Source organism: Scyliorhinus torazame, chromosome 29 (genome assembly GCF_047496885.1).
Source record: "Scyliorhinus torazame isolate Kashiwa2021f chromosome 29, sScyTor2.1, whole genome shotgun sequence".
NCBI lineage: Eukaryota > Metazoa > Chordata > Chondrichthyes > Carcharhiniformes > Scyliorhinidae > Scyliorhinus > Scyliorhinus torazame.
The window spans coordinates 40,841,205-40,858,980 of NC_092735.1; the positions used below are offsets into that span (position 1 = coordinate 40,841,205).

A 17,776-nucleotide genomic window follows, 5' to 3' on the forward strand; every position below is an offset into this window, starting at 1 on the left:
CCCGGCTTCAAATGGGTTGGCAGAGCGCGCAGTGCAGACATTCAAAAGAGGACTAAAGAAGCAGTCTTCCGGATCAATGGACACGAGACTGGCTCGCTTTTTGTTTACGTATAGGACCACCCCCCATGCAGTAACTGGGGTAGCTCCCGCAGAACTCCTAATGGGCCGGAGACTTCGCACCCGCCTTAGTATGGTCTTCCCGGACATTGGCGCAAAAGTACGCCGCACACAAGAACGGCAGGGACCGGGATTGTCTCGGCATCGTCCGATTCGGCAGTTTGCACCCGGTGACCCAGTGTTCGTTCGAAATTTTGCTGGTGGTGCCCAGTGGGTTCCTGGCGTAATCTTTCGCCAAACGGGCCCTATATCTTACCAAGTGCAAGCTCAGGGTCATCTCCAGCGCAAACATGTAGACCACGTTCGGTCCAGAAGACTATCCCCTCCAAAGATTCCCCGCCCCCGGAGCTCATTTCTACAGCCGCAGAGACCAGAGACAAGGGAAGGTAGTCCTCACAATCTTCCACTGGTGCCTCACTCGAAGCCTGCGCAGGTCGTTACAGAACCGAATGGAGATAGAGACGCTGACATGACGGAGGCAGCAGACTCTGACTCCGAGATGGAGACACAGGACGCATCAGAGGGGGAATCCTCGGGTCCACGGGCCGTGGATGTACAACCGTTACGCCGTTCATCACGGAAGCGCCGGTCTCCGTCTCGTTACACGCCGCCTGATCCAGCCCCGCGTGCAAATGGTGTCCGGCCTGCGGCAAAACGAGTCCGACGCCCTCCTTCGCCAGGGTCTTCGGTGGATTCCTTGGACTTTGAGGGGGAGGGATGTTATAACCTGCCTGCTTACCATTGGCTGGGGACTAATGACATTCCCACAATCCTGTGGGAGTATGAGCTTCCCCAATGAGGGGGGCGGAGAAACCATTAGGAAACTCTGAGTATAAATAAAGCTGGCCAGTTCAGGAACCAGCAGGAAGCAGTGTGCAGCAAGGGAAGTTGCTGCTGCTGTTATATATATATATATATATTATTGTAAATAAATGTTATTACTTTGTATCCTTAAAACTCGTGCTGGATTCTTCGTGGCCCTCACAAAACTTCTATTTTCAACCTCCGCTTTCAGCCTGTAGCCAAGTCCCAGAAGCCCCTCTGCATCCAATGGCGTGGAAGACAGTTGTTTACGGAATTAAACAACATTCTGACACTGGAGCGCCATAATCAACCATCCCAGGTACTTGATCGGAATGGCTTGTTTTAAAGTGTTTCCATAACCCTCCCAATCATCCTCACTCCCCAACCCACCTTTAATTCCCATTCCCACTCCCCAGCCCCAACCCCCCCCACCCCCCATTATTCCCCATCCTTACTCATAACCCTCACCCCATCTCCCTATTCCCCAAATTCACCTCTCTATAACACCCAGCTAACTGACTGTTCAGATTCTTTCTCGGTGTTGCTCCTTTCTGATCATTTGTGACATTGTTCACATTGTGCTGGGAGTTTTTTGCATCGTTGGATTATTTTAAAAAAATAAAAATTAATTCCACACTGTGATCTTGCAGCTTTCGACCTTCAGGAGAATCAGAGCCTGTGAAACAGGTGAATGTTCTGTCAGAGTACCATTAGAAAGATTAGCGTCCAGGGAAACGGACGAGCACCCTATAAACAGAGACTGAACTCTCGCTCCACTCAGTCGCTGTTATAAAATGTTTGCAGCATATTAAAAAAAAATATTCAAGGCCCAAAGGCAGTGTCTGAAATGGGCAAACAAACTCCACGGGAGTTACTAAACCCTACGGGAGTTACTAAACCCTGGCACTTAAAACATCTTTTTTGTCCTGTGACATGTCATCCATTTCAAATGCATCCTCTTCCGCCAGCAGTTCCGCTCTTTCAAGCTCTTCCTCGTCTGCTTCAACCTTCAGGTAGCCGTTTCTCCCAGCCACCTCTTCCTCATTCATGGGGAGCGTGGGCTCATCGGGTCCATCACCCCTAACGTAGACACAAGCTGAGTAGGCCGCATGCCTCTGCAGCCTGTCCTGCATCATCTGGTGGATGTACACCACGGGAATGGGCAGACAGGCCATGATGATGAGCAGGATCATCATGGCCAACGCCCAATCAGGATACTCCAGCAGCATCTCCTCTGCCTGCAAACACAGCAAAATTCAAGGAATCAAAATTTTAACTGAACTCAATTAGAAACTTCAAACGGAACTACGTCTAAACATCCAATATACACCCGATCACAAATTACAGCCCCGCCCATCAGCACTGCACTTCTAACCGTCAATATCCGGTCTCCAATCAACACACCACAAACAGAAATATGGTATAATCGGGTAGAGAATCTTAGGTGTGGCACACCTCTGCAGTACAGACTCCCTTTTGGCACAGTGTACTCTGCACCTGTCCTGGGAGTGTTTGATGGGGACAGTGAAGAGGGAGCTTTACTCTGTATCTAACCCCGTGCTGTGCCTGTCCTGGGAGTGTTTGATGGGGACAGTGAAGAGGGAGCTTTACTCTGTATCTAACCCCGTGCTGTACCTGTCCTGGGAGTGTTTGATGGGGACAGTGTAGAGGGAGCTTTACTCTGTATCTAACCCCGTGCTGTGCCTGTCCTGGGAGTGTTTGATGGAGACAGTGTAGAGGGAGCTTTACTCTGTATCTAACCCCGTGCTGTGCCTGTCCTGGGAGTGTTTGATGGGGACAGTGTAGAGGGAGCTTTACTCTGTATCTAACCCTGTGCTGTACCTGTCCTGGGAGTGTTTGATGGGGACAGTGTAGAGGGAGCTTTACTCTGTATCTAACCCCGTGCTGTGCCTGTTCTGGGAGTGTTTGATGGGGACAGTGTAGAGGGAGCTTTACTCTGTATCTAACCCCGTGCTGTACCTGTCGTGGGAGTGTTTGATGGGGACAGTGTAGAGAGAGCTTTACTCTATCTAACCCCGTAGTGTAGAGGGAGCTTTACGCTGTATCTAACCCTGTGCTGTACCTGTTCTGGGAGTGTTTGATGTGGACAGTGTAGAGGGAGCTTTACTCCGTATCTAACCCCGTGCTGTACCTGTCCTGGGAGTGTTTGATGGGGACAGTATAGAGGGAGCTTTACTCTGTATCTAACCCCATGTTGTACCTGTCCTGGGAGTGTTTGATGGGGACAGTGTAGAGAGAGCTTTACTCTATCTAACCCCGTAGTGTAGAGGGAGCTTTACGCTGTATCTAACCCTGTGCTGTACCTGTTCTGGGAGTGTTTGATGGGGACAGTATTGAGGGAGCTTTACTCTGTATCTAACCCCATGTTGTACCTGTCCTGGGAGTGTTTGATGGGAACAGTACAGAGGGAGCTTTACTCTGTATCTAACCCCGTGCTGTACCTGTCCTGGGAGTGTTTGATGGGGACAGTGTAGAGGGAGCTTTACTCTGTATCTAACCCAGTGTTGTACCTATCCTGGGAGTGTTTAATGGGGACAGTGTAGAGGGAGCTTTACTCTGTATCTAACCCCGTGCTGTGCCTGTCCTGGGAGTGTTTGATGGGGACAGTGTAGAGTGAGCTTTACTCTGTATCTAACCCCGTGCTGTGCCTGTCCTGGGAGTGTTTGATGGGGACAGTGTAGAGGGAGCTTTACTCTGTATCTAAGCCTGTGCTGTACCTGTCCTGGGAGTGTTTGATGGGGACAGTGTAGAGGGGGCTTTACTCTGTATCTAACCCCGTGCTGTGCATGTCCTGGGAGTGTTTGATGGGGACAGTGTAGAGGGAGCATTACTCTGTATCTAACCCCGTGCTGTGCCTGTCCTGGGAGTGTTTGATGGGGACAGTGTAGAGGGAGATTTACTCTGTATCTAACCCCGTGCTGTACCTGTCGTGGGAGTGTTTGATGGGGACAGTGTAGAGAGAGCTTTACTCTATCTAACCCCGTAGTGTAGAGGCAGCTTTACGCTGTATCTAACCCTGTGCTGTACCTGTTCTGGGAGTGTTTGATGTGGACAGTGTAGAGGGAGCTTTACTCCGTATCTAACCCCGTGCTGTACCTGTCCTGCGAGTGTTTGATGGGGGCAGTATAGAGGGAGCTTTACTCTGTATCTAACCCCATGTTGTACCTGTCCTGGGAGTGTTTGATGGGCACAGTATAGAGGGAGCTTTACTCTGTATCTAACCCCATGTTGTACCTGTCCTGGGAGTGTTTGATGTGGACAGTGTAGAGGGAGCTTTACTCTGTATCTAACCCCATGTTGTACCTGTCCTGGGAGTGTTTGATGGGGACAGTATAGAGGGAGCTTTACTCTGTATCTAACCCCGTGCTGTGCCTGTCCGGGGAGTGTTTGATGGGGACAGTGTAGAGGGAGCTTTACTCTGTATCTAACCCCGTGCTGTGCCTGTCCGGGGAGTGTTTGATGGGGACAGTGTAGAAGGAGCTTTACTCTGTATCTAGCCCCGTGCTGTATCTGTCCTGGGAGTGTTTGATGGACACAGTGGAGAGGGAGCTTTACTCTGTATCTAACCCCGTGCTGTACCTGTCCTGGGAGTGTTTGATGGGGACAGTGTAGAGGGAGCTTTACTCTGTATCTAACCCCGTGCTGTGCCTGTCCTGGGAGTGTTTGATGGGGACAGTGTAGAGGGAGCTTTACTCTGTATCTAACCCCATGCTGTATCTGTCCTGGGAGTGTTTGATGGGGACAGTGCAGAGGGAGCTTTACCCTGTATCTAACCCCATGCTGTATCTGTCCTGGGAGTGTTTGATGGACACAGTGGAGAGGGAGCTTTACTCTGTATCTAACCCCGTGCTGTGCCTGTCCGGGGAGTGTTTGATGGGGACAGTGTAGAGGGAGCTTTACTCTGTATCTAACCCCGTGTTGTGCCTGTCTGGGGAGTGTTAGATGGGGACAGTGTAGAAGGAGCTTTACTCTGTATCTAACCCCGTGCTGTGCCTGTCCGGGGAGTGTTTGATGGGGACAGTGTAGAGGGAGCTTTACTCTGTATCTAACCCCGTGCTGTATCTGTCCTGGGAGTGTTTGATGGGGACAGTGTAGAGGGAGCTTTACTCTGTATCTAACCAAGTGCTGTACCTGTCCTGGGAGTGTTTGATGTGGACAGTGTAGAGGGAGCTTTACTCTGTATCTAACCCCGTGCTGTACCTGTCCTGGGAGTGTTTGATGGGGACAGTGTAGAGGGAGCTTTACTCGGTACCTAACCCCGTGTTGTACCTGTCCTGGGAGTGTTTGATGGGGACTGTATAGAGGGAGCTTTACTCTGTATCTAACCCCATGTTGTACCTGTCCTGGGAGTGTTTGATGGGGACAGTGTAGAGAGAGCTTTACTCTATCTAACCCCGTAGTGTAGAGGGAGCTTTACGCTGTATCTAACCCTGTGCTGTACCTGTTCTGGGAGTGTTTGATGTGGATAGTGTAGAGGGAGCTTTACTCCGTATCTAACTCCGTGCTGTACCTGTCCTGGGAGTGTTTGATGGGGACAGTATTGAGGGAGCTTTACTCTGTATCTAACCCCATGTTGTACCTGTCCTGGGAGTGTTTGATGGGAACAGTACAGAGGGAGCTTTACTCTGTATCTAACCCCGTGCTGTACCTGTCCTGGGAGTGTTTGATGGGGACAGTGTAGAGGGAGCTTTACTCTGTATCTAACCCCGTGTTGTACCTATCCTGGGAGTGTTTAATGGGGACAGTGTAGAGGGAGCTTTACTCTTTATCTAACCCCGTGCTGTGCCTGTCCTGGGAGTGTTTGATGGGGACAGTGTAGAGGGAGCTTTACTCTGTATCTAACCCCGTGCTGTGCCTGTCCTGGGAGTGTTTGATGAGGACAGTGTAGAGGGAGCTTTACTCTGTATCTAACCCTGTGCTGTACCTGTCCTGGGAGTGTTTGATGGGGACAGTGTAGAGGGGGCTTTACTCTGTATCTAACCCCGTGCTGTGCATGTCCTGGGAGTGTTTGATGGGGACAGTGTAGAGGGAGATTTACTCTGTATCTAACCCCGTGCTGTACCTGTCGTGGGAGTGTTTGATGGGGACAGTGTAGAGAGAGCTTTACTCTATCTAACCCCGTAGTGTAGAGGGAGCTTTACGCTGTATCTAACCCTGTGCTGTACCTGTTCTGGGAGTGTTTGATGTGGACAGTGTAGAGGGAGCTTTACTCCGTATCTAACCCCGTGCTGTACCTGTCCTGGGAGTGTTTGATGGGGGCAGTATAGAGGGAGCTTTACTCTGTATCTAACCCCATGTTGTACCTGTCCTGGGAGTGTTTGATGGGGACAGTACAGAGGGAGCTTTACTCTGTATCTAACCCCGTGCTGTACCTGTCCTGGGAGTGTTTGATGGGGACAGTACAGAGGGAGCTTTGCTCTGTATCTAACCCCGTGCTGTACCTGTCCTGGGAGTGTTTGATGTGGACAGTGTAGAGGGAGCTTTACTCTGTATCTAACCCCATGTTGTACCTGTCCTGGGAGTGTTTGATGGGCACAGTATAGAGGGAGCTTTACTCTGTATCTAACCCCATGTTGTACCTGTCCTGAGAGTGTTTGATGTGGACAGTGTAGAGGGAGCTTTACTCTGTATCTAACCCCATGTTGTACCTGTCCTGGGAGTGTTTGATGGGGACAGTATAGAGGGAGCTTTACTCTGTATCTAACCCCGTGCTGTGCCTGTCCGGGGAGTGTTTGATGGGGACAGTGTAGAGGGAGCTTTACTCTGTATCTAACCCCGTGCTGTACCTGTCCTGCGAGTGTTTGATGGGGACAGTGTAGAGGGAGCTTTCCTCAGTATCTAACCCCGTGCTGTATCTGTCCTGGGAGTGTTTGATGGACACAGTGGAGAGGGAGCTTTACTCTGTATCTAACCCCATGCTGTACCTGTCCTGCGAGTGTTTGATGGGGACAGTGTAGAGGGAGCTTTCCTCTGTATCTAACCCCGTGCTGTGGCTGTCCGGGGAGTGTTTGATGGACACAGTGGAGAGGGAGCTTTACTCTGTATCTAACCCCGTGCTGTGCCTGTCCGGGGAGTGTTTGATGGTGACAGTGTAGAAGGAGCTTTACTCTGTATCTAACCCCGTGCTGTGCCTGTCCGGGGAGTGTTTGATGGGGACAGTGTAGAAGGAGCTTTACTCTGTATCTAGCCCCGTGCTGTATCTGTCCTGGGAGTGTTTGATGGACACAGTGGAGAGGGAGCTTTACTCTGTATCTAACCCCGTGCTGTACCTGTCCTGGGAGTGTTTGATGGGGACAGTGTAGAGGGAGCTTTACTCTGTATCTAACCCCATGCTGTATCTGTCCTGGGAGTGTTTGATGGGGACAGTGCAGAGGGAGCTTTACTCTGTATCTAACCCCATGCTGTATCTGTCCTGGGAGTGTTTGATGGACACAGTGGAGAGGGAGCTTTACTCTGTATCTAACCCCGTGCTGTGCCTGTCCGGGGAGTGTTTGATGGTGACAGTGTGGAGGGAGCTTTACTCTGTATCTAACCCCGTGTTGTGCCTGTCTGGGGAGTGTTAGATGGGGACAGTGTAGAAGGAGCTTTACTCTGTATCTAACCCCGTGCTGTACCTGTCCTGGGAGTGTTTGATGGGGACAGTGTAGAGGGAGCTTTACTCTGTATCTAACCCCGTGCTGTATCTGTCCTGGGAGTGTTTGATGGGGACAGTGTAGAGGGAGCTTTACTCTGTATCTAACCCCGTGCTGTACCTGTCCTGGCAGTGTTTGATGGGGACAGTGTAGAGGGAGCTTTACTCTGTATCTAACCCCGTGCTGTACCTGTCGTGGGAGTGTTTGATGGGGACACTGTTGCAAGTCAAAGAGGGGAATCCCTGGAGGAGGTCACCTTTCAAAAGGTTTGTGAATCATTGCTCCTGCCCCACTTAAGCAGTGGCACATCCAGGGAAATGTCACCAGCACCCCCTCCTGGCCGATTAACGTTGCTGTGTGAGCTGTGGTGGATAACGCGATCCAGCTATTATGGGATAATCATGACTGCCAGTTCCACCTGCATTATAACCAAACCATCCTGCACTGAACTTTCACCTTGTTTAATGAAAATTATCTTAAGAAACGCTGTGATTTGACTTGCCTTCTGTTGGTTCCATGCTCGATATTGTGGATGCTTGATGCACATGCGGATGAGGCTGGCCAACAGCAGAGCTGCCATCATGCAGGGACACACAAACTTCCACAGATACTTGTAGAGGACAAAAGGACGATGACCAATCATCGCCTGGATATCATCCATAAACCTGCAATAAACAACTTCAGTGAAAACACTTTCAGTATTCCCATCCTGGAGGGAAAAAAAACAGCCACAGTCCGGAGACTCATCACTCTCCAGTTACAACTCCTGGGAGTGTTTGATGGGGACAGTGTAGAGGGAGCTTTACTCTGTATCTAACCCGTGCTGTACCTGTCCTGGGAGTGTTTGATGGGGACGGTGTAGAGGGAGCTTTACTCTGTATCTAACCCCGTGCTGTATCTGTCCTGGGATGTTTGATGGGGACAGTGTAGAGGGAGCTTTACCCTGTATCTAACCCCGTGCTGTACCTGTCCTGGGAGTGTTTGATGGGGACAGTGTAGAGGGAGCTTTACTCTGTATCTAACCCCGTGCTGTACCTGTCCTGGGAGTGTTTGATGGGGACAGTGTAGAGGGAGCTTTACTCTGTATCTAACCCCGTGTTTGATGTGGACAGTGTACAAGAGAATATTGCCCCTACTCCAAAGATGGCATTAAGCAAATGGCAACTAATGGATGATACCAGATACTTTGCAAAGAACCTCTCACCATGAAATGCGAGTCCCCAGACCCTGACACACCATGTTGTAGCTGCCATCACCCCCCCTCCCCGACCTGTTGTCCTCGGTCCCAGAGTTTCCTCAGCACAGACACTCATTAGTATGTCAGAAATTCACAAATTTCCTGGGCAATTTCCGTGCAGTCCTTCTGTCGCGACTTCCGGGCATCTCCCAGGATTCCTCCCGGGCACAAGCCCACCGCCCTCCCAGGTAAATGATTGGAATTTAATAATCAGCGTTATCACACGAAAGAGGAAAAGGGACACAGGAAAGAGAAAGTGGGAGAAATAGAAAAGAGATGACAAAGCTGTAACAGAGATAATGAAGACTGAAAATGGAGCCTGAGCTCGGGGACTGAAACTTACTTGTCAGCTCCATAGATCCACGAGACAGCAATCAACTCAAACAGAACCACCAAGATCAGAGGGAGGGTCGCAGAGTAATCATCAAACATGGCGACAAAGTAGTTTCCAGACCGCTGGGTAAAAATCATTCCAATAATGAATCCCACCATGCAGCAGAACGCTGGAAAGAAAAAGGATGTGTGAGCTGACTCGATGGGATAAGGGCCAGGCGAGGAGCTGAACGGTCTCCTCCGATGACACGCAACAGAGAAAGGGCAAAAGCAGCACAGATCACACTTGATATGTTGTGGTTCAGAGATTACATTTGTGCAGAATTGTGGGGGAGGGGGTGTTGATGGGGAGCGAGGAGCTGAATCTGAATCAGAGCCAATATCAGTTACAACCGGTATTTATACAGCGTTGCTCAAACCGTAAATATCCCAAAGATCTTCACAGGAATAATCACCAAACAAAAAATTAACTCCCACCACAGGAGATATTAGGACCGGGGACGAAAAGCTTGGTGAGAGAGTTTGAAGGAGCGTCTGAAAGGAGAGGGAGAAGGTGGAGATTCGGGAGGGAATCTTCAGGAACCTCAGCCACCGATGGTGGAATGATTAAAACGAGGGACGGGCAAGAGGTCAGAATTGGAGGAGACCAATTTACTAACTTGATAGAGTTTTTCGGGAGGTCACTAAGATGATTGATGCAGGTAGGGCAGTGGATGTTGTCTATATGGACTTCAGTAAGGCCTTTGACAAGGTCCCTCATGGTAGACTAGTACAAAAGGTGAAGTCACACGGGATCAGGAGTGAGCTGGCAAGGTGGATACAGAACTGGCTAGGTCATAGAAGGCAGAGAGTAGCAATGGAAGGATGCTTTTCTAATTGGAGGGCTGTGACCAGTGGTGTTCCACAGGGATCAGTGCTGGGACCTTTGCTGTTTGTAGTATATATAGATGATTTGGAGGAAAATGTAACTGGTCTGATTAGTAAGTTTGCAGACGACACAAAGGTTGGTAGAATTGCGGATAGCGATGAGGACTGTCAGAGGATACAGCAGGATTTAGATTGTTTGGAGACTTGGGCGGAGAGATGGCAGATGGAGTTTAATCCGGACAAATGTGAGGTAATGTATTTTGGAAGGTCTAATACAGGTAGGGAATATACAGTGAATGGTAGAACCCTCAAGAGTATTGAAAGTCAGAGAGATCTAGGAGTACAGGTCCACAGGTCACTGAAAGGGGCAACACAGGTGGAGAAGGTAGTCAAGAAGGCATACGGCATGCTTGCCTTCATTGGCCGGGGCATTGAGTATAAGAATTGGCAAGTCATGTTGCAGCTGTATAGAACCTTAGTTAGGCCACACTTGGAGTATAGTGTTCAATTCTGGTCGCCACACTACCAGAAGGATGTGGAGGCTTTAGAGAGGGTGCAGAAGAGATTTACCAGAATGTTGCCTGGTATGGAGGGCATTAGCTATGAGGAGCGGTTGAATAAACTCGGTTTGTTCTCACTGGAACGACGGAGGTTGAGGGGCGACCTGATAGAGGTATACAAAATTATGAGGGGCATAGACAGAGTGGATAGTCAGAGGCTTTTCCCCAGGGTAGAGGGGTCAATTACTAGGGGGCATAGGTTTAACGTGAGAGGGGCAAGGTTTAGAGTAGACGTACGAGGCAAGTTTTTTTACACAGAGGATAGTGGGTGCCTGGAACTCGCTACCGGAGGAGGTGGTGGAAGCAGGGACGGTAGTGACATTTAAGGGGCATCTTGACAAATACATGAATAGGATGGGAATAGAGGGATACGGACCCAGGAAGTGTAGAAGATTGTAGTTTAGTCGGGCAGCATGGTCGGCACGGGCTTGGAGGGCCGAAGGGCCTGTTCCTGTGCTGTACATTTCTTTGTTCTTTGTTCTTTTGAGAGCAGAATCCACAGACGATTTTCAGGGTAACGGACATGTATAATCTCAGAGGTTTGCCTGGGGAGGAATGGAGATGGTAGCGAAGGAATGGGGTTCAAGACTAGGAGCTCAATGGTTTCAGGCTTCTGAATATTTAGTTGGGAGGAAAGTTCTGCTCATTCAGTATTGGAATCGAACAAACAGCGCGAGGATCGAGAGAGGCAGAGCGAGGAGCGAGGGATAGTGAGGATCGAGGGACAGAGTGAGGATCGAGGGACAGTGAGGATCGAGGGACAGTGAGGATCGAGGGACAGTGAGGATCGAGGGACAGTGAGGATCGAGGGAGAGTGAGGATCGAGGGAGAGTGAGGATCGAGGGAGAGTGAGGATCGAGGGAGAGTGAGGATCGAGGGAGAGTGAGGATCGAGGGACAGAGTGAGGATCGAAGGGCAGAGTGAGGATCGAGGGATAGTGAGGATCGAGGAATAGTGAGGATCGAGGGAGAGTGAGGATAGAGGGAGAGTGAGGATCGAGGGAGAGTGAGGATCGAGGGAGAGTGAGGATCGAGGGAGAATCGAGGGAGAGTGAGGATCGAGGGAGAGTGAGGATCGAGGGGCAGAGTGAGGATCGAGGGGCAGTGAGGATCGAGGGGCAGAGTGAGGATCGAGGGATAGTGAGGATCGAGGGATAGTGAGGATCGAGGGATAGTGAGGATCGAGGGATAGTGAGGATCGAGGGATAGTGAGGATCGAGGGACAGAGTGACGATCGATGAATAGTGAGGATTGAGGGATAGTGAGGATCGAGGGATAGTGAGGATCGAGGGGCAGTGTGAGGATCGAGGGGCAGAGTGAGGATCGAGGCATAGTGAGGATCGAGGGACAGAATGAGGATCGAGGGGCAGTGTGAGGATCGAGAGACAGTGAGGATCGAGGGATAGAGAGGATCGAGGGACAGAGTGAGGATCGAGGGACAGAATGAGGATCGAGGGGCAGTGTGAGGATCGAGAGACAGTGAGGATCGAGGGATAGAGAGGATCGAGGGACAGAGTGAGGATCGAGGGACAGAGTGAGGATCGAGGGACAGTGAGGATCGAGGGATAGTGAGGATCGAGGGATAGTGAGGATCGAGGGACAGAGTGAGGATCGAGGGGCAGTGTGAGGATCGAGAGACAGTGAGGATCGAGGGATAGAGAGGATCGAGGGACAGAGTGAGGATCGAGGGACAGAGTGAGGATCGAGGGACAGTGAGGATCGAGGGATAGTGAGGATCGAGGGGCAGAGTGAGGATCGAGAGACAGTGAGGATCGAGGGGCAGAGTGAGGATCGAGGGACAGTGACGATCGAGGGACAGAGTGAGGATCGAGGGATAGTGAGGATCGAGGGATAGTGAGGATCGAGGGATAGTGAGGATCGAGGGATAGTGAGGATCGAGGGATAGTGAGGATCGAGGGATAGTGAGGATCGAGGGATTGTGAGGATCGAGGGACAGTAAGGATCGAGGGACAGAGTGAGGATCGAGGGACAGAGTGAGGATCGAGGGACAGTGAGGATCGAGGGATAGTGAGGATCGAGGGGCAGAGTGAGGATCGAGGGACAGTGAGGACTGAGGGATAGTGAGGATCGAGGCGCCGAGTGAGAATCGAGGGACAGAGTGAGGATCGAGGGACAGTGAGGATCGAGGGACAGTGAGGATCGAGGGGCAGAGTGAGGATCGAGGGACAGTGAGGACTGAGGGATAGTGAGGTTCGAGGCGCAGAGTGAGGATCGAGGGACAGCGTGAGGATCGAGGGACAGAGTGAGGATCGAGGGACAGTGTGAGGATCGAGGGACAGTGTGAGGATCGAGGGACAGTGTGAGGATCGAGGGACAGAGTGAGGATCGAGGGACAGAGTGAGGATCGAGGGATAGCGAGGGGCAGAGTGAGGATCGAGGGACAGAGTGAAGATGGAGGGACAGAGTGAGGATGGAGGGACAGAGTGAGGATGGAGGGACAGAGTGAGGGTCGAGGGACAGAGTGAGGATCGAGGGACAGAGTGAGGATGGAGGGACAGAGTGAGGATGGAGGGACAGAGTGAGGATGGAGGGACAGAGTGAAGATCGAGGAGCAGAGTGAGGATCGAGGAGCAGAGTGAGGATCGAGGAGCAGAGTGAGGATCGAGGAGCAGAGTGAGGATCGAGGGACAGAGTGAGGATCGAGGGATAGTGAGGATCGAGGGATAGTGAGGATCGAGGAATAGTGAGGATCGAGGGAGAGTGAGGATCGAGGGAGAGTGAGGATCGAGGGAGAGTGAGGATCGAGGGAGAGTGAGGATCGAGGGACAGAGTGAGGATCGAGGGAGAGAGAGGATCGAGGGAGAGTGAGGATTGAGGGAGAGTGAGGATTGAGGGACGGAGTGAGGATCAAGGGAGTGAGAATGGAAGGACAGAGTGAGGGTGGAGGGACAGAGTGAGGATCGAGGGACAGAGTGAGGATCGAGGGACAGAGTGAGGATCGAGGGGCAGAGTGAGGATCGAGGGGCAGAGTGAGGATCGAGGGGCAGAGTGAGGATCGAGGGGCAGAGTGAGGATCGAGGGGCAGAGTGAGGGTCGAGGGACAGAGTGAGTGTCGAGGGACAGAGTGAGTGTCGAGGGACAGAGTGAGTGTCGAGGGACAGAGTGAGGGTCGAGGGACAGAGTGAGGGTCGAGGGACAGAGTGAGGGTCGAGGGACAGAGTGAGGGTCGAGGGACAGAGTGAGGGTCGAGGGACAGAGTGAGGGTCGAGGGACAGAGTGAGGGTCGAGGGACAGAGTGAGGGTCGAGGGACAGAGTGAGGGTCGAGGGACAGAGTGAGGGTCGAGGGACAGAGTGAGGGTCGAGGGACAGAGTGAGGGTCGAGGGACAGGTTGAGGCTCGAGGGATAGTGAGGATCGAGGGATAGTGAGGATCGAGGGATAGTGAGGATCGAGGGATAGTGAGGATCGAGGGAGAGAGTGAAAATCGAGTGATAGTGAGAATCGAGGGACAGAGTGAGGATTGAGGGATAGAGTGAGGATCGAGTAACGTGTGAGGATTGAGGGACAGAGTGAGGATCGAGGGACAGAGTGAGGATCGAGGGATAGAGTGAGGATCGAGGGACAGTGAGGATCGAGGGACAGAGTGAGGATCGAGGGACAGAGTGAGGATCGAGGGACAGAGTGAGGATCGAGGGACAGTGAGGATCGAGGGACAGAGTGAGGATCGAGGGACAGAGTGAGGATCGAGGGAGAGTGAGGATCGAGGGAGAGTGAGGATCGAGGGACAGAGTGAGGATCGAGGGACAGAGTGAGGATCGAGGGACAGAGTGAGGATCGAGGGACAGAGTGAGGATCGAGGGACAGAGTGAGGATCGAGGGACAGAGTGAGGATCGAGGCAGTGCGAGGATCGAGGGACAGAGTGAGGATCGAGGGACAGAGTGAGGATCGAGGCAGTGCGAGGATCGAGGGACAGAGTGAGGATCGAGGCAGTGCGAGGATATGTTTTTGGATGATGCCGAGTGGCCGGATGTAGAAATGGGAGAGGGTCCAGGACCGATGGTCCGGGTTCCCGGTAGGTTTGTGAGGACCAGAAGACAATGATATGAATGGAAGCTGGTGAGGGAATTTCACCCAGTGGACAATATTGGAGAGGCATTGGAGGAGGATGGACACATCAACAATCACTCGGCTGAGGCAGGGCGAGGTGGCCAAATTGAAATGGTGACAGGTGTTTTTCAGGTCCACAGTTTTCAACATCGGTCTCTGGGTACTTGACAAACAATCATTCAGCCACTGGCAGTCTTGATTCAATCACGCCAGTGCGTATTACCTGTGAAAATGGACTTCCTTCTAGACAGAGAGGGGAAGTTGTCAAGGAGAGGAGTGAGAATTCCTTGCATATTCCCAAACATTGTGCTCATCCCCAAGTTCAGCAGCATCAGAAAAAACAGGATAGACCAAAATGGTGAGGCCGGGAAGTGTGTGATTGCTTCTGTGAAAGCAATGAACGCGAGACCTGTACCCTCAACACCCTGGGTCAGAGGCAGAATCAACACATTAGTCCAACATCGTCAAGCAGCATTGTGTTTTCAGGCAAAATCAATTAGGGCTCTGATAGTAACAAAACATCTCTTCATTCAACCCACTTCAGAATCCCAATGGATCAAACCCTTTCCCATTCACTCCCACTGTACAGAATCCCAATGGATCAAACCCCTTCCCATTCACTCCCACTGTACAGAATCCCAATGGATCAAACCCCTTCCCATTCACTCCCACTGTACAGAATCCCAATGGATCAAACCCCTTCCCATTCACTCCCACTGTACAGAATCCCAATGGATCAAACCCTTTCCCATTCACTCCCACTTCAGAATCCCAATGGATCAAACCCTTTCCCATTCACTCCCACTGTACAGAATCCCAATGGATCAAACCCCTTCCCATTCACTCCCACTGTACAGAATCCCAATGGATCAAACCCTTTCCCATTCACTCCCACTGTACAGAATCCCAATGGATCAAACCCCTTCCCATTCACTCCCACTGTACAGAATCCCAATGGATCAAACCCTTTCCCATTCACTCCCACTGTACAGAATCCCAATGGATCAAACCCCTTCCCATTCACTCCCACTGTACAGAATCCCAATCGATCAAACCCCTTCCCATTCACCCCCACTGTACAGAATCCCAATGGATCAAACCCCTTCCCATTCACTCCCACTGTACAGAATCCCAATCGATCAAACCCCTTCCCATTCACCCCCACTGTACAGAATCCCAATGGATCAAACCCTTTCCCATTCACTCCCACTGTACAGAATCCCAATGGATCAAACCCCTTCCCATTCACTCCCACTGTACAGAATCCCAATCGATCAAACCCTTTCCCATTCACTCCCACTGTACAGAATCCCAATGGATCAAACCCCTTCCCATTCACTCCCACTGTACAGAATCCCAATCGATCAAACCCCTTCCCATTCACCCCCACTGTACAGAATCCCAATGGATCAAACCCTTTCCCATTCACTCCCACTGTACAGAATCCCAATGGATCAAACCCCTTCCCATTCACTCCCACTGTACAGAATCCCAATCGATCAAACCCCTTCCCATTCACTCCCACTGTACAGAATCCCAATGGATCAAACCGCTTCCCATTCACTCCCACTGTACAGAATCCCAATCGATCAAACCCCTTCCCATTCACCCCCACTGTACAGAATCCCAATCGATCAAACCCTTTCCCATTCACTCCCACTGTACAGAATCCCAATCGATCAAACCCCTTCCCATTCACCCCCACTGTACAGAATCCCAATGGATCAAACCCTTTCCCATTCACTCCCACTGTACAGAATCCCAATGGATCAAACCCCTTCCCATTCACTCCCACTGTACAGAATCCCAATCGATCAAACCCTTTCCCATTCACTCCCACTGTACAGAATCCCAATGGATCAAACCCCTTCCCATTCACTCCCACTGTACAGAATCCCAATGGATCAAACCCCTTCCCATTCACCCCCACTGTACAGAATCCCAATGGATCAAACCCTTTCCCATTCACTCCCACTGTACAGAATCCCAATGGATCAAACCCTTTCCCATTCACTCCCACTGTACAGAATCCCAATCGATCAAACCCTTTCCCGTTCACTCCCACTGTACAGAATCCCAATGGATCAAACCCTTTCCCATTCACTCCCACTGTACAGAATCCCAATGGATCAAACCCCTTCCCATTCACTCCCACTGTACAGAATCCCAATGGATCAAACCCTTTCCCGTTCACTCCCACTGTACAGAATCCCAATGGATCAAACCCCTTCCCATTCACTCCCACTGTACAGAATCCCAATGGATCAAACCCTTTCCCATTCACCCCCACTGTACAGAATCCCAATGGATCAAACCCCTTCCCATTCACTCCCACTGTACAGAATCCCAATGGATCAAACCCCTTCCCATTCACCCCCACTGTACAGAATCCCAACGGATCAAACCCTTTCCCATTCACTCCCACTGTACAGAATCCCAATGGATCAAACCGCTTCCCATTCACTCCCACTGTACAGAATCCCAATGGATCAAATCCCTTCCCATTCACCCCCACTGTACAGAATCCCAATGGATCAAACCCCTTCCCATTCACTCCCACTGTACAGAATCCCAATGGATCAAATCCCTTCTCATTCACTCCCACTGTACAGAATCCCAATGGATCAAACCCTTTCCCATTCACTCCCACTGTACAGAATCCCAATGGATCAAACCCTTTCCCATTCACTCCCACTGTACAGAATCCCAATGGATCAAACCCCTTCCCATTCACCCCCACTGTACAGAAGCCCAATGGATCAAACCCTTTCCCGTTCACTCCCACTGTACAGAATCCCAATGGATCAAACCCTTTCCCGTTCACTCCCACTGTACAGCATCCCAATGGATCAAACCGCTTCCCATTCACTCCCACTGTACAGCATCCCAATGGATCAAACCGCTTCCCATTCACTCCCACTGTACAGAATCCCAATGGATCAAACCCTTTCCCATTCACTCCCACTGTACAGAATCCCAATGGATCAAACCCTTTCCCGTTCACTCCCACTGTACAGCATCCCAATGGTCAAACCCCTTCCCATTCACTCCCACTGTACAGAATCCCAATGGATCAAACCCTTTCCCATTCACTCCCACTGTACAGAATCCCAATGGATCAAACCGCTTCCCATTCA

At 51.0% G+C, this 17,776-nt stretch overlaps 1 protein-coding gene across 3 annotated transcripts in view; it reads right to left on the minus strand.

Moving 5' to 3' along the window:
• Positions 1 to 1,697: 1,697 nt before the first annotated feature.
• LOC140404104 (sodium-dependent neutral amino acid transporter B(0)AT2-like) overlaps positions 1,698 to 17,776 on the minus strand; it is a 51,687-nt gene continuing 35,608 nt past the window's right edge. For all 3 annotated transcript variants that reach the window (XM_072492517.1, XM_072492518.1, XM_072492519.1), the window contains exons 9-12: positions 14,863 to 15,064; positions 9,155 to 9,314; positions 8,073 to 8,239; positions 1,698 to 2,155 (exon numbers count right to left, since the gene is read on the minus strand). In XM_072492517.1, coding sequence (XP_072348618.1) covers positions 1,815 to 2,155; positions 8,073 to 8,239; positions 9,155 to 9,314; positions 14,863 to 15,064 — 870 coding nt within the window. In that variant the 3' untranslated portion in view covers positions 1,698 to 1,814. The remainder of the gene's footprint in view (positions 2,156 to 8,072; positions 8,240 to 9,154; positions 9,315 to 14,862; positions 15,065 to 17,776) is intronic.